Raw genomic sequence first — 17241 nt, 5'->3', positions numbered from 1 at the left:
TACTCAATCGCATTGAATGCACTTAATATTTAACAGCCAAGAATTGAACGTTTCCAGGTTTGTATTGATCCCAGGTGATTTAGATGAATCGTGTTGTACTGACTGTACAAAATGGATCTTGATATTTACATTGTGTTCTAGTGAAACCCTTGATGAATATCTAACTCTTACATAAGTTGACCTAGCTGTTTTATCTGTAGAGCTATGTGGATAAATTTGGAGGGAGGTGAGTGTCTGAATTTCAGTAGATATTCTCAAAGGCGCTTGTTCTCTCCCCTTCACACATTTTTTTTGGTATCCTGATTTCTGTCCCTGTCTGCTTCGATCCCCACAATTGTGAAGGCACAGGCTATTCCCTTCCCCATTAGCTGAACAGATGATCTGCTGCCAAACCCATTGGGAGTTCTAGTTCATGACAACGCCAGCAGGAGGCACCAGAGTTCAAGCTGCCTCTGTCAAGCATTTGCCCAAGTGCAGCCATGTCCAGTTTATAGTTTTGGTTAAACTCAGTCGGGGTCAGTGACCGGAATGTCCCAATTAACTTTGATGCCCTTACTCCAGCACCCTTTTTCTATTGAAGAATATCTACTCTTGACTGATGTCTGCCGGTCCCTGTTAGAAAGTGCCAGGCTCCACCACCCTCCTCATGCAGCAGTGATGCGCAGGGCTGTTATGGTTACCCAATGAGAATAGCCCGTTTGAATCAACTCTAAGGAGGTGATGCTGCCACTATGGGACATTATCCCAGAAAGAGTCAGTGCCTTCAGAGGAGTAAGATGGAATATTTCAAAAGAACAGCAGTTTTTGAAATGACTTTCCCTTTTTACACATCCTACTTGTCTGCAATTCACTGTTGTAGAAGATGTTTTTCCCTTTCTGGTTGATGGGAATTCAAAAAGTTGCAATAGAATAGGGTGAAAGTTTTAGAGATGTATGTTTACAGATTGCTAGATTTGCCCTGGTTTGTGCATTTCTTTATACAAATTGACAAAGATTGGCTGGACAGAAAGTTTAGTTTCACTGGTGTAAATTCTCAGTGTATCCATGCTAGCTTCAGTGGCACCTTTCCGAGAGGGATTGTCTGAATGCTTGAATGGAAATATTTGCAGACTGTCAGGAGCAGGAACTGCAGCTAAATTGAAAGTTCCATCAAAACTCCAGCATCGCTGTGATGGGTCAAATGGCCATCTCTGTGCTGAGGAAGTGACCTGATGTGTTGGTTGCTTAAAGCATGTGAGAGAAAGAGAGGATTGCATTCAGTGTACAGCTGAGCATTTGTGGACTGCTCCATAAGCAGCATACGCTGCTGAACATCTGTATTCCACAGCAACTGCCAAGCTTTCACCACTTGCAGGGCAAATTAAATCTCATTTTCAGATTTTCTTGCATGTTGCCTGCCAGTAGCCTTTTTTTAATTTTTTTAATATGAAACATTTAAAGCTATTGCTAATTTACTGCTTACTTCATTACATAGCATTAATTTAAGATAATTTGCAAACCTTTTTATGTTTCACACTTTCTCTATGTGAACTTGTTTATTTAAAAAAAAATTTAAAATAAAATGTTGCCAATTCATATGTTTTGAATAGCGTTATCCATTATCTGACTTTTTACCTACGACCCCTTGTTGGCAGGTCATGCTGACCCCAACCATGCAAGGTATTATCATGGCTATAGGTAAAGCCAGGAATGTGTATGACAGACATGGTCCTGAGGCTGGTTTCTTCAAGGTACAAACTCCCTTTATTTTATTCAGTGTGATTGAATGCTGTCTGCTGTGCATATTAAAGCAATATTGAACCCAGCATCGTGCGTTTTGTCACTAGGCCGTGTAATACTCTATCCTGATCAGATACTCAGAGATCAGTGTTCACTAGCTCCCTTCTCCCCTTCGTTTGTTTAACCAGCCCTCCACCTTGGTTCTCTGCACCCCTATCTGTCTTTTGTTTAATTCCTCTGTCTCGCATTTCTTTTCTCATCTACTTTTGTTTCCACTGTTTCGCCATTTTTTAAAAAAAAAATCCTTTTCCACGCTGTTCCTTATCTCGCCTGCTTCCCTTTCCTGTCCCCCTCGCCCTTCCCTCAGAGGAGTGCCTCCAGCCCAGTGGCATGTCCATCAAACATTTAATATAATAAGTGCTCATCTAGAATGCAATACAGGTTGAGCTGTACTCTACTCAGTCACCTTGTGTGCAGGTTACTGGAAAAGGCTGAGTGTTCAGGACAATGCTTTAAAAACAAGTTCTACTGCCCATTCTTCCCGCACTGACTGTGAGCATTTCCCAGTTGTTATTTGTGGACCTTCCAGGTGGTTTGAAGTGAAAGGGAATGCACGATTTTTGAGTTCATTATTGCTGTTAGATTACGGGTATGTGTTATGCAATATGTCAATGACTACACCTTTGTGGGGTTTTTAATATCGTTTTGAAGTTCATCTTTCTGTCGCAGTTTGTGAAGCTTCTAACTGGGGCAACTCTGATTTAAACTTTGTAAGCTCCGAGTGTAAAAAAAAACTGCGATTTTGATGTTTTGACACACAGGTGTTGGAAAGATGGGGATAGTCGTGGGGTGTTCATAGCTATTTTCAGCTGATTCTTGCCTTAACCCTACCCATAATCTAATTTGTGTTTTCTAATTCAAATTCTTTCTACTGCTGCTGCTTTTGTTGGAGCTTGCATCTCGTTACTGATGATGAGCACAAAGTCTACACACAAGTTGGAAGTTCATCCCAATAAATTGAAACAGTCCATTTTTGATTGAGGATATTGTTGTTTTCTCTATTTAAGTAAACGTTTTTCCAACCACAGTTCCCTGAACGCTAAACAGAAAAATGAGGGTGCAAATAGAAGTGAGGAGTAATGATAGAAGGGCTGAGCCAAAGCTGTGGTTACCAAGATAGCTAACTTGAATAGGAGACAAGCTAGGAAGACTTGAGTTTCCAAATCACCGTTCATGATGTTTCAAAGTTCTTTACAGCCAATTAATTAGGTGATGCCCTCTGTTGTTGAAGCTTGGTGGCCAGTTTTGTGCATAGCCAGCTCCCATAGAGACATGGCATTGACCAGATCAAACATCGTAATGATGTCAGGAACATTGAACGGACCGTTGAGCCTGCCCTGCCATTCAGTACAGTCACAGCTGATTGAACACTTCAGTGCCTTTTACTCACTTCAATCCCATAACCCTGTACACCACTGGTAACAAGAAATCTGTCAATCTCGATTTTAGACATGCTCAAAGAATGGACATCCACAGCCCTGTTTGGTCATGAATTCCAAAGGTTCACAACCTAACTAAAATAATTTCTCTTCATCGTGGACCAAAGTGAAATCCCTCTTGTTTTTATATTGTGCTCCTGGTTTTATCTAGGGCAGGCATCTCACCTGCATCGGCCCTGTCTGTCTCATTAAGTATTTTGTAAGTTTCAATGAGATCACCTCTCATTCTTCAAAACTGTGGGGAATGCATGTCCAGTTTGCCTAGTGTCTGTTCATTGCACAGTCCTGTTATCCCTGGAGCAAGTCTCTATTCCGTCTGCAGCAAAAATATTTTTCCTGAGATAAGGAGACCAGAACTGTACACACTACCCCAGGTATAGTCAAAGCCAGCTCCTATATAATTGAAGCAAGACTTCACCACTCTACTATTGGTTCCAGGGTAACCTGGAGTGTGATTTGAACCCACAATTTTTTGACGCTGAGGTGATTGTGCTACTAACTGAGCCACAACTGAAACATGATACAGCAGGACAGCACCATTTGAACCATTCTTTGATTCCCAGTTTAGCAGACAGAGGACATTCGATCTCCACCCTGTGCCTCTGCACCTTCAACATAGACTCATTATTCAGCACTTGACGAAAAGGAAGTTACAGAAAGCCCCTCATTGCTGCACTCTTTGCTTTCATTGTGTTCCTGAACTCATTGGTTATGCTGTAAATTGAGTGGTGCAAGGAGTAACAGGCCAAAACCATAGCACATGTACAATTTGCATTGGTTGCCACCTCTGAGATCAGCATAACAGCTTAATTTACATTATGGATCAGTGCCATGTTATATCAAATCATTTTGCTTGTATCCTCATTACTAACAGAGAAAATCCCAGAAGTGATAGAACAGCATTCTAAGTAACATGCCGACTGGTCTGTTCATGAGTATGTGAAGAAGTGTAAGTTCTTAGCTGTGCTGTCCATCACAGTTGCTTGGCCTGCCGGCACGTAAACATGGACATTCACCTGCCACTTGCCAAAGGGCATCAACAAATCCCATCTGATAGAAAGGACCAGTAAATGCAAGAAAAGAGAGGACAAAATTGACATTGACTTTAAAAATCCACCAGTATATTGTTTGCCTTTGTTGCCTAGCAATCACGTTAGATTAATTTAGAATAAAAAATGTTGTCACTGTTGTCCACACCTAAAATGTATCAGTGCTTTGTGAAAAATGTGAAACTTACCCAGCATAAAGGTTAGTTTATAAACTATCTTCTAAACTATTTTGCCAGATTGTTCTTTGTTTAAGCAGGGCAAAAGTTTATCATCAAAATCTAACCTTTACCCTACTGTGGTCTCTATAAATCTAACCTTTACCCTACTGTAACCTCTATAAATCTAACCTTTACCCTGCTGTGGCCTCTATAAATCTAACCTTTACCCTACTGTGGTCTCTATAAATCTAACCTTTACCCTACTGTGACCCCTTTAAATCTAACCTTTACCCTAGTGTGGCCTCTATAAATCTAACCTTTACCCTATTGTGGTCTCTATAAATCTAGCATTTACCCTACTGTGGCTCTATAAGTCTAACATTTACCCTACTGTGGCCTCTATAAATCTAACCTTTACCCTACTATGGTTTCTATAAATTTCCCTTCTTCATCGCAGTTTAAAAGCTGTCAGAATGACACACGCATGATACTGTTAAGAAAGCTTTCTATCCAATTATAGGTTAAACGTATTGATTTTTCTATATGAGCTGTATATATTTTGATTTAATCTGTTTGGTCATGTGTTAAACATGTCTGGGTCAGGTGGGTCCAGAGGCAGAGATTGCTCCCACTGAGTTGCCAAAGTCTTAGAAGGTGCACTTCTAAGTGAGGATCAAACTCTCAGCCATAGGGTTAAGAGTCTCGTGGTCAATTGACTAGACTAGTCAGGCTAATTTAAAACATATTTTTGATCAACTTGTTTTGACACACCTCCAGACAGTGGGTCTTGAACCCAGATCTGTTGAGCCAGGCATAGAAACATTGCCACTGTGCCATAAAACCCTCTATAAATGGCATATTATCTGAACAGTGTCTAATTTATGCATCAGCAGCTCTATTAATTAGAGTAGGTGAGAGATTTGTTATCTTCGACTGTGATGGGAAGGGATGGCCCAGTGATGTTATCACAAGACTCTTATTCCAGAGCCAAGATTAGAGTGTGGTGCTGGAAAAACACAGCAGGTCAGGCAGCATCTGAGGAGCAGGAAAATCGATGTTTCGGGCAAAAGCCCTTCATCCGGAGACTTGGCTTATGTTCTGGGAACATGGGTTCGAATCCCGCCATGGCAGATGGTGGAATTTGACTTTGAAATCTAGACTTGAGTCTAATTATGACCATAAAAATATTGTTCCAAAAACCCATCTGGTTCACTAATGTCCTTTAGGGAATGTAACCGCTCTCCTTTTCTGGTCTGGTCTGATCTACATGTGATTCCAGATCCACAGCAATGTGGTTGACTCTTAACTGCCCTCTGGGCAATCAGCAATAAATATGATATCCAAATCTATGAATGAATTTTTTTTAAAAAGTAAGTAGCTTATCTGATTATCTATTATTGACACTATCTTTGAAGTGCTGAGCCATGCAAAGGTTTTCTGTGCTGTTATCCGTCATCATCCTGCGGATCATCCCAGTTGAGGCTCTGCATTTTACTGTCCAGTGCTTCTGGAGTAAAGAAGGGGAGGTTTTAGCTGGGAGATCTCACTGAGATCCAGTCATTCCTTTTGGATATTGTATATGCTGAAAGCTGAGGATGAATAGCCTGACCATATTTGCTGTGTTGAAGCACAGGCAATGGCAGTCTGGAGGTACCAAGGATTGCTGTTGTGTTTCACACCTCAAAGGGTGAAGACTCGAAGTAGGTCTCCAGATCTGAAACGTTAACTCAGTTTTCTCTTCACAGATGCTGCCAGATCCGCTGAGTTTCTCGTTTGTGCATTTCTGACCTCCAGCATTTGCAGTAGATTGTTTTATTTTAGTGACATTTTTACGCTCTTTCACAAAAGCACAGCAGTTTCTCCAAGACTTGTCAGTGTTCTGGATTGTTGAGAATCAACTGTCACCGAAGGCAGAAACCACTTGAATGATTCTACACCTGCACTTTGATAGAGCTGTGCCAATACTCCCATGACCCTGCAAATTTTCCTTCTCCCGCATGCACCTTGTTTACATTAGAAAGTTAATATTCAGTCAATTTCCATTACCTTTACATCCGGTTCATTCCAAATTGTCATAACTTACTGCATTTTTTAAAACAAAGCTCCTAATTTTCCTTCCGGAGATTTTACTAGACCTGTCTCTTCTGGTTGTTGATCGAGCTGCCAGTGGAGGCAATTCCTCCCTATCTACCACATCAAAATGCCTTTTAAACCCAAGCTTCTCATCACCTTAAACTTTTCTGCTTGAATGAAATTAATCCAGTGCTTCCCTTCAGAAAGTGAAGTTCTGCATTCTGGGTGCCTATCTGAGTTCTCTACTCAATACATGTTCCTAATGTCCTGAGATGTGAGACCCAGAATGTCTGCAGTGCTTCAAGCATGTTGCGTTCAGGCAGTTTAAACTCAGACTAAGGTACTCTGGAGTTTCCTGAAGTTATCTAAAACATACACTCAATAATCCAGCAGAGTGATAAAGTTAATAGGAAAATTCTGAATCGCAAAGCTGCCAGTGATTAGACCTGGCAGCACACAAGATTTATTGAACTAAAACAAGACATTTGGCCTAACTGGTCCAGCCCAGAGTTTGTGCTCTACGTGAACCTCTACTTCATCCCCGCTCTCTTAATATATCTTTCTATTCCGTCTCCCTCAGCCCCCACAAATGGAGACATCAGCTCTGCATTTTCCCTGTCAAAACCCTTAATCATTTCAAAGATCTCAATCAGACCACCTGTAAAATTTCCCTTGCGCTGTTTATCTGATCTGAAACAGGACATACTCATCTTCATATGCAACTTGTTCAGATTTAATGACGTCCAAATAACATACTATCCAATTGCTAGGTAATGACCATTTCCAAAGAGAGAATTTAACCATCTTTCTCTGATATTTTCACCAATGCCCCACAATTGACATCCTTGGGATTGCCATTGACTGGAAATTGAATTGACTAGCCTGATAAATACCATGGAAACAAATGAGTGAGGAGGTTCACATAGAGTGTAAACTCTGATAAAGTCACTGAAGTTCCAATGGACCGTGCGACTGCTTTCTCATTAGAGAAATAGACATGAGGCGAATTTAATCTGAGGGTCACACAGCCTCAGGCAAAGTTGAGAAGCTAGGACCGTCCTTGTGACTTCAATCAGTACAGGAATTGAACCCATGCTGTTGGCATCACTTTGCGTTGCAAACCTGCCACATAGCCACACAGTGATAGTGCACATTTAATGAACCAGTGTAGGCATGCTGAACCAAATGGCCTCTCTCTTGACCGTGACACTTCTGTGAAGAGCAGGTGAGAGGCTGGAAGTTTAGTGTAATAACTCACCTCCTGAATCACCATCTGTCCACCATCTGCAAGGCACAAGTCAGGGATTTGGTCAAATACTCCCCACTTGCCTGGATGAGTGCAGCTTCAACAATCCTCAAGCTTGACACCACTGAGAACAATGCAGCCGATTTAATTGGTTCACCCATTCATCACACTAAACATTCTACCACCAATGTATCGTGATGTCTGTGTGTGCCATACAAGATGCATTGCAGCATGAAACCACCTTCAACAATACATTTCAAACTCATGACCTTTATCACTGACAAGGACAGAAGGCAAAAGAGTACCCCACAGCCTGCAAGCTCTCCTCCGAGCTACATGTCATTGTGTCTTGGACTGTGTCACTGTTTACAGAATCATAGAGTTGTACAGCATGGAAACAGACCCTTCCATCCAACCCATTCATGCCGACCAGATATTATAAATTAATCTAATCCCATTTATCAGCATTTGGGCCCGTATCCCTCAACCTTTCCTATTCATCTACCCATCCTGGTAATTGTACCATCACTTCCTCTGGCAGCTCATTCCAAACAAGCACACCCTTTGCGTGAAAGTATTGCCCCTTATGTCCCTTTTAAATCTTTCCCCTTTCACCTTAAGGCATGCCCTCTAGTTTTGAACTACCCTATCCTGGGGAAAAGACCTTAACTACTCATCCTATCCATGCCCCTCACGATTTTATAACCCTCTGTGGGGCCACCCCTCAGCCTCCAACACTCGGGGGAAATTGGCCCCAGTCTATTCAGCCTCTCCATATAGCTCATTCCTTCGAAGATGCTGGATTGAATTTCTGGAAATCCCTTTCTCGCAAAACCGAGAGTCTCCCTGTACACCAAAGACTGCAGAGGTTCGAGAAGACAGTTCACCAGCACCACATCCACAGTGACTAGGGATGGGTAATAAACACTGGCTCAGCCAGAGTTGCTCACATCCTGTGAAAGAAATTAAAAATATTTCACTTACTCCCTGCAAATCCCCCAACTTACATGTGGTTTTAGATACAGGACCTATCTACTTGTCTGCCCTGACCCACACCCACGAAGGCACTGACAATAAATCTACAGGTAGCTTCCATTACCAAGAGTGCATTCTCCATGCAAAAACCTGGAATGCAAGCTCTTCATTCTAACAATGATAAAAGGATTCAACAAGATCGCTGCAATGAAACTGTCCCCTGTGGCGGGGCGATCCTAAAACTGAAAAGTAAAGCTACACCATATTGGAGTGAACTCGAGAAATGCAAACGTGACCCATGCACTGGGTCAACTAAACTTATCGTTCCTGAAGTGGATTCAGTATGGGTTAAATAGATGGGCAAACAAATGGAAGTGGACATTCACCATTGTCCGATAAATTGGCTTCATCGTGCTCAACTTGCACACACATTATTTATTGGTGGTGGTGAGGGAGGCTGGAATATCAGTGAAAGTATAAAATGAATGAGCAATAGTAAACTATTTAGTCAGATTCTGCACCACCATTCATTGGATACTGATCAGTTTTCACCACTGGTCCATGAATGTGTGATGCATGCTATCAGGCCATATTTGAGATTAGCTGCATTGGGTTAACCTGGGACCTGTGCTCATTAGATTTGTTCTTTGCTAAACCTATCAATTAAGTCACTTTGAGAGCTAAAGGTTAGGGTTGTCTTTGCCTGCAGAGATTGCTCAAAGCACATACCCATCCCATCCAGAAAGCGTGGAACGTGAAACTGCAGAATGTAGCATGCATTATTCAATATTTGATTCCAAAAACTGGTTCACCTGCAGGAAATTAATCCTTGCAGAGAAAATGGAAATGTTCAAGTAGTTACACATTTTACTTGTGTGTTCTATTTGTGGTCAATTTGAGAAGCGAATTGAATGCAGTTGCATGAATGGAAACAAACCTGTCCTTTAACATGTTTTCACAGGCAAATTCAGTTCCTAACGGCAAGAATCCAGTTTAATTCCTGTTTTAGTTGTAAAGCTGGAGGCTTAGATTCTGAATTTGTTATATTGTACCTTCACCATTTGATGTGCTTCCCCTTTTCTCAGTGGGTTATTAATATTCACGTGTTATAAAGGGTGGAACTGGGCAAGGCATTATAATGAATAATGGTGAATTTATTGATGCACTTAATTGCCCTGTTCTGATCCCCTGTATTGGAGGTAATAAATGGAAACAAGCTGAATTGTCTTTCCATCCTCCCTCTTAACCCGCACCTTCTGAGTAACTGCGGATTATTTGAGGTGTTGCCTGTGTCCAAGTGCCATTGGCAAGCAAGCTCAGAGCAAGCAACTCTCTGTCCCTCTGCCCCATCAGCTAGAAGGAGGTAAGACAGAGAAATGTTGAGAAAAGCATTGCAAGTTTCTTTTTTGGTGGGGGTGTGGGTTGTTAGAAATGAACCACTAAAATTGGGCCATTTTGGGATGGAAGAGATTCAGGCAATTGTTTTGAAACATTAAGTTTTGGAGGACATTATTTAACCTGCTACCCCATCTCTCTGCTGGCACTTGACTGCCCCATACTAAAGTGTCATCCAATGCCTTTGTCCACATGTGAATCCATGATGGGGGACTCTCGGTGGTAAGATTTGGTAGGCAGCATAATCACAGGATGCATTTCACCTGAGGTTACTGCTGTCCTTAGCCAACTTGTGCACTTCCAAACTGAGTTACAGGATACTGATTAGGTTCTGGTAGTTCCCAAGCGGCGGTCCTTGCTCTCTCCCCACCCTGTGTATCTGTAACCTATCGCTACCAAGGTCAATTGCAATAGCCTAGCTGAGCTCACAAAATGGCAATCAAACCCAACGAGCTTTCTGTCTGTGTGAATATAGGCTATTTAGTTACTCAACTCACACCCGACAGGAAACCCATTTGGGGTTGGGGTGTAGCTGCGTGCCGTTAGGGAATGGATTTAATTTTGCTGCGTAGCTCTGGCAGACCTTTGTGGTTGTTTCCCTTTGAACCTTACGAAGGATTCCCCCACAGTCAGGGCTACACGGCAGCTCGGAATGCATTTCCAGTGGGTTCTTTCTCTCTCCAGGCTTTCACAGCAGAGTACTCCCGTTTGGTCAGGCTGGCCCAGGAAGATACCACGCTGGAGAACGATAACCGGTTAAAACATGTGGTCGTCTATTTCCTACACAATGAGGCACCAAAGAAAATTATCGAGAGGACACTCTTGGAACAGTTTGCCGATCGGAATCTCAATTTTGACGAACGGTAACAAGAGATTTATTGTTGTGACAAGAGTAAAGTATGTGTCTCTCAGCACCTCAGTGTTTTTCTACCAATGAATTGCTTTTTAAGTTTAGCCGTTTTTGTATTGTAGGAATTGAGGCATCCTGTGCAAGATACTGATGCAGCTATGTGATAATGACCTGATAATATGCTTTTATTTTTGCTGATGAAGGTGAGGGATAAATGTTGAGCAGGATGCAGGGAAGAGCTTTTCTTTAAAAATAATGGAATGGGATCTTTTACATCCACCTGACCAGACACAAAGTTTGACATCACATCCAAAAGATGTCACTGACGATGGTGCAACCCCCTCTTTGTATTGGTATTGGACATATCAGCCCGGATTGTGCATTCCATTCTTTAAGTGGGTCTTAAACCCATGGCCCATTGAATCGGGCATAAAGTGCTGCCTACCATACCATGGCTGGTAGAAGTCTGGTGGAGGAAATGGGCACCTGGAAATCTCTAAGCCTGGTGTGCCAAATATGTTGACAGGGCCAATTATTAGACCAGCCTCACCAAGGCTGTGCAATAATCCATGTAGCCTGCTCAGGTACACAGCTAGACTAGACAAGCTTTTGGGTCTGGTCATCCCTTCTCAGTCTTTGCTGAGTTAACTCTAGCCATGCAGAGAATGAGATTTTACAACGGGTATGGCAATACTGGCCTTGTAATGTGTGACATGAGATTGAAAAAGGAACATTCTGAACAATAATTGCTTGTATGTGTCCCATATGCAGATATCCCTTCTGGATATTTTAAACTTGGCTGTCAGTTCATTGAAGTGCTTAGTATCATATTAAACATTGCTTTAGAATGCAATAACTCCCGTCCATGAACTTTGACATTTATTGAGACCTCTTCAACTCCTGATGACCTTCAACTCCTGAAACTTTATTCAAAGAACATTACGTTGATAATTATTTATGACCTGTTGTCAAACTAAGAAATCATTAATTACACTTATCTGCGATGAGTTACCACTCTAGTTCTGCAGTGGTTCAGATGGTCAGTTCATAAAAGCATTGGCTACTGTGGAACCTGGGCTACACTGGGCCAATAGGTTCCAAGGCTTGGTCGAGATGAGTTCACTGACCTTAATGCTGTGATGTGCTGAGGCATTCACAGCAGCAAATGCCACAACTTTTCAGCAAGACCTAGCTTGACTGGTGGCATGAAGGGCCCTCTGTGTCAGGTCAGCCCTACACACCCAAACTGTAAATATAGATGCAAGTTACACTGTGAGTGGCAAACCTGAGAGTGTATTTAACCAAATCCATCAGTAATCCACTTGTACTGCTGCTTTTGAATTGTGCTGTGACATATCTTTGCACACTTTATGAATAAAGTATGTTTTTTTTAAAAAAAAGCAATTCAGACCAGCATGAGAGAGAAAAAAAAGATCAGACGGGATTCCTGCTCTTAACCGTGAATCAGTGATCTTGTGCTGCGAAGTGTTTAGAGTGTGAATGTCAGCTGAAGACAGCTTGGAGCTGAGCTCTGACCCCATTGATAATGTCCAGGCTCATTCAAGCATCGTGACCACTTGACCTGACATTCTGGGGAATGGGGAGCTGTCACCTATCACATAAAAAAATAAACTAGAGGGGCTTAGGTGAGGAAGGAGAGAGCACAGGGAAAGACAATTCCTCCTTTAATCAATGTCATTAGATAGCCTTGCAGAAGCAGGCTGTCAGGTTATTGGTTGGTGATGCTTCCACCTGAATGAAGGGAGCTGGTTAGCTCACTTGGCTGGGTGGTTGTTTGGTGATGACAATGATGCCAACAGCATGGGTTCAACCCCCACGCTGGTTGAAATTACCATGACGCACTCTCCTTCTCAACCTCTCTCCTCGTCTGAAGCATGGTGACCCTCGGGTAAAAGCGCCATCAGTCATCTCTCTGTACTGAGAGAGCAGCCCTGTGGTGACCTAGACTGTGGATCTCAATGAAGAGTCTGCAGATTCAAATTGTGTTGCAGGTTTTATGTATAACCTCATCTCGCATACTAGCGGTCTGCTGAGAAAGTGCTGCATTATCCCCAGTGCCACGTTTTGGATTTAGCCAGTTCAGGAGACTTGGGCATGTTGTATCAAAATGCCATGGAATAATTTTAAAAAGACTGAGGAGAGATGAATGGGGATTTCTTATGCTGGTCCTACACAGCCAGTACAGGCAAATAAATGTTCATGTAAATCTATGAAAGTGGCCAGCTGGTGTGTCTAATTTGACCAATGCACCTGATGGATGGAGTATCATTATAAAGAATTGCACACCTCTCCCCATACCTGCACCATTCACCAACAGCAGTTAAGCAATCTCCTCCGAGAGGCATAAAGTCAGGGAGAATAAAAAAGAATCCCAGGATGAATAAAACACAGAAAAATGAAATATTTACTTTTACATATATCCTAAATCCCAAAGTACTTCACAGCCGATGAAGTTATTATTAAACAAAAACAGAATTAGCTTGGAAAACTCAGCAGATCTGGCAACAGCTGTGGAGAGAAAGCAGAGTTCCAGTAACCCTTCTTCAGAACTCAGAGTTCTTTTTAAACATACTGTTGTATGAAAGATGACAGGGAGAGAGAGAGGACTGCAGATGCTGGAGATCAGAGTCAAAAGGTGTGGTGCTGGAAAAGCACATCCAGTCAGGCAACATCCGAGGGGCAGGAGAGTTTGAGCATAGGTTCTTCATCAGGAATGTGATGACGAGAAACTTCCTGATGAAGAGCTTATGCTCGAAATGTTGAGTCTCCTGTTCCTCGAGTGCTGCCTGACTGGCTGTGCTTTTCCAGCACCACACTTTTTGACTCTGAAAGATGACAGCCAAATTACACATAACAAGCTTCCACAAACACCAACATGTTGGCCAAATAATCTGTTTTGTGATAACAACTGAGGACCAAATATTGGCCAGGAATTATGCTGGGCTCTGTAATAATAGAAGGCAGACATGATTTCAGTTCAACATTTGATCTGATTTATGGCACCAGTGACAATGCGGCACCCCTGAGCACTGGATCAGAGTGGCAGTCTAGATTTTTGTACTCAGTTCTCTGTCCTGACTGAGACTTGAACCTACAAAGCTCAAACTCAGAAGTGAGAGTACCATACACTAAACATGTGAAGAGAAAAAAAAATTGGAACATTCACCCATGACCCTGTCAGTTGTTTGAAACCAGATGAGGAGGTCTCATTGTCCAAGAATTTGTTACGTATTAATCCGTTTACCATCTATATCATGCAATCTGTGCTTGAGTCAGGAACCCGTTTGGCACCCTCTTGAAGGTGACAAGAGTTAGCAACCACCCCAAGATACTGTGTTTTCCGATGAAAGATTACCTGCACTCCATTCAAATTTCTGTTCGTGAAAATTGGGTTTTCGCTGAGACGAGTGCTTTCTGTTGTCAGTTACATGAGAATCTTTGAGTACAAAGGATAACATAAGGACAGCAATGAGAAAAGGTGGAGAAGATCAGGAAGTAGAATCTGTGTGGCTGAAGTTTAGGAATAATGAAGGTCATAAAAAACTGGTGGGAGTAGGTTATAGACTCCCTAATAGTAGTTACATCAATGAGCTGAGCACTAAGCAAGGAATAAGTGAAATAAAAGGCAGTGCAATAAACTTAATATGCTTTAATCTCATAAACCGAACAAATCAAATTGGCAAAAATAGCGTGGATGAAGGGTTTGTAGAAAGCCATCATGACAGTTTTGTGAAGCATACATTGTAGAATCTATTAAGATAAATCTGTTTTATATCTAATATCATAGATTAAGGCAGATTCAATTAGTAATCTTGTCATAAAAGATCCTCTGAGAAAAAATGACCTTTAATGTAATTGAACTTCATCTTAAGTTTCGAAGTGTCATGTTTCCGTCCGAAGCAAGGATCTTAAACAAAACCAATTAGATATGTGGAGCAAGTTGGCTAAAGTTGACTGGGTATTTGACTAAAAGACATGGTTATAAACAAACCATGACATTTAAAGAAATAATTCAAAATGTTTGACAAAAATCTGTTTAAAACACAAACTCAGCAAAACAGATCCACTCCTGGCTTATTAGGACTAAAAACTGGCAAATGCTCAGAAACCAATGGCCTACATCCAAGATGCAGGGGGTGGTATGGTGGCTCAGTGGTTAGCACTGCTGCCTCAACGCCAGGGACCCAGATTCAGTTCCAGCCTCGGGTGACTGTACGGAGTTTGCCTATTCTCCCCGTGTCTGCGTGAGTTTCCTGTAGGTGCTCTGGTTTCCTCCCACAGTCCAAAGATGTGTGGGGGTTAGATGGATTGGCCATGGTAAACTACCTATAGTGTCCAGGGATTTGCAGGCTGGGTGGATTGGCCATAGGAAGTGCAGACTCACAGATGTAGGGTGAGGAGGACATGCTTTTTGGAGGGTCGTTGTGGACTTAATAGGCCGAATAGCCTGCTTCCACACTGTAGGGATTTTATGATTTGAAGAGTTCTCTTTACAATCCGTGTTATCTAAACAAATGGACCGAGTGTAATATTTTTGTATTTGTTGATCATTGGATTGGAATGTAAGCCATGAGGAAGATAGAAAGAAAATGCAAAGAGATATAGACAGGCTAAGTGAATGTGAAGCAAGGTAGCAGGTGAAGCCTGATGTGGGCAAATGCGTACATTTTGGGAGTATGAATAGAAAAGCAGAGTAGATTTTAAAAGGCACAAAACCTTTTTAAAGTTGACATTCAGAAGAGACTTAGATGCAAGGAGCACGGAACCTTAATTAGGAAGATAAATGGTAGATAGATTGTTATTGGAAGATGATTGGCGTACAAGAATGAGGAAGTCTTGTTGCAATTATAGTGAGCTTTAGTGAGACCACTTGTGCACGTTAGCTCTCCATACCTCAGGCCCTGAACAAGGGTTGCACCCAAAACATCAGCTTCTCCACCACCTGATGCTGCTTGGCTTGCTGTGTTCTTCCAGCCTCCTGCCTCTCTACTCCAAACAGTAGAGTAAAAAGTGAGGTCTGCAGATGCTGGAGATCAGAGCTGAAAATGTGTTGCTGGTTAAAGCACAGCAGGTCAGGCAGCATCCAAGGAACAGGAAATTCGACGTTTCGGGCCGGAGCCCTTCATCAGGAATCATCAGCCTTAAGTATCTTTTCTGAAGATATTTAAGGCTGAGATTTCCATTCCTGATGAAGGGCTCCGGCCCGAAACGTCGAATTTCCTGTTCCTTGGATGCTGCCTGACCTGCTATGCTTTAACCAGCAACACATTTTCAGCTCTCTACTCCAAACCTAAGGCAGGATTTATTTGCCTTGCTGACGGTACAATGAAGCTCCACTAAATTACCCCGAGGAATGAGAGAGTTGATCTGTGATGGGAGGCTGAACAAATTTTCTTTGATTGTCTCTGGCTAATGAGTCTAGAACATCAGCACAGTCTCAGGGTAGGGAGTTGATCTCTTTAGGATGGGTAAATTTCTTCATCCCAAAAGATTATGGATGGTTCTTTGCTGAAGATATTTAAGGCTGAGATTTCCAACTTATGGTCTGTGAGGGAACCAAGGAATATGAGGAGCAGGTGGGAAAATGGCATTTGAAGGCAAAGATAATCTGCGGTCATTGTGAATGTTGGAGCAAGTTCAAGGGACAAATGATCTGCTCCTGTTTCCTATTTTCTTTTGTGTTCTTCTGAAACACAAGCTAATTGCACTCCCAATGTATTTCAGATGTCGCAGTGTAATGAAAATAGCACGGGCCAAACTTGAGCTGATCAAACCTAAAGAGGTCAACATGGAGGAGTACGAGGTAAGTGAAGGAACAATGTCGGAAAGTACCCAAATGATTTCAAATATCAACTTCTTGAATGGATTTTTGAAGTGGCTTTTATAAATGGTAGCTTTTTTGTGCTTAGGAACATTTTTGTTGGTACATTGTTGGATTTGGGCATTCTTTATTTATGGTTACTTAAATGAAATACAGAGCATCAAAACAATCCATTCTACCTGCCTAGCATGTGCTAGTGTTTATATTTCACCCCAAATTTCCTCAGACCGTCTACCTCGTTTCAGCCCCTCTGCATCATTCTATTCCAGTTTTCTCTCATGCACTTGTCCACTTCCCTTTGAAAGAATCTAAGCTATTTGTCTCAGCCATGTCAGATGGCAAGTTCCTCAATTCTGACTGATCTCTGAGCATGGGCATTTCTATTTGTTTCCCATAACCTTGAAGTGCAGTGACTGTTGTAATGTCCAAAATGTG

The 17241-nt window shown here is 42.0% G+C and overlaps 1 protein-coding gene across 2 annotated transcripts in view; it reads left to right on the top strand.

Annotated features, from left to right (window-relative positions):
* usp25 (ubiquitin specific peptidase 25) overlaps positions 1-17241 on the top strand; it is a 201810-nt gene that overhangs the window by 138927 nt on the left and 45642 nt on the right. Inside the window, exons 19-21 of one of the 2 annotated variants that reach the window (XM_060833848.1) lie at positions 1635-1730; positions 10799-10977; positions 16710-16788. In XM_060833848.1, coding sequence (XP_060689831.1) covers positions 1635-1730; positions 10799-10977; positions 16710-16788 — 354 coding nt within the window. The remainder of the gene's footprint in view (positions 1-1634; positions 1731-10798; positions 10978-16709; positions 16789-17241) is intronic. The other variant, XM_060833849.1, reaches the window with a different exon arrangement.

This window comes from Hemiscyllium ocellatum, chromosome 12 (assembly GCF_020745735.1).
Source record: "Hemiscyllium ocellatum isolate sHemOce1 chromosome 12, sHemOce1.pat.X.cur, whole genome shotgun sequence".
In the NCBI taxonomy this organism is placed as follows: domain Eukaryota; kingdom Metazoa; phylum Chordata; class Chondrichthyes; order Orectolobiformes; family Hemiscylliidae; genus Hemiscyllium; species Hemiscyllium ocellatum.
The sequence above is the reverse complement of the archived record's forward strand: the minus strand, read 5'-3'. Positions and strand labels throughout refer to the sequence as shown.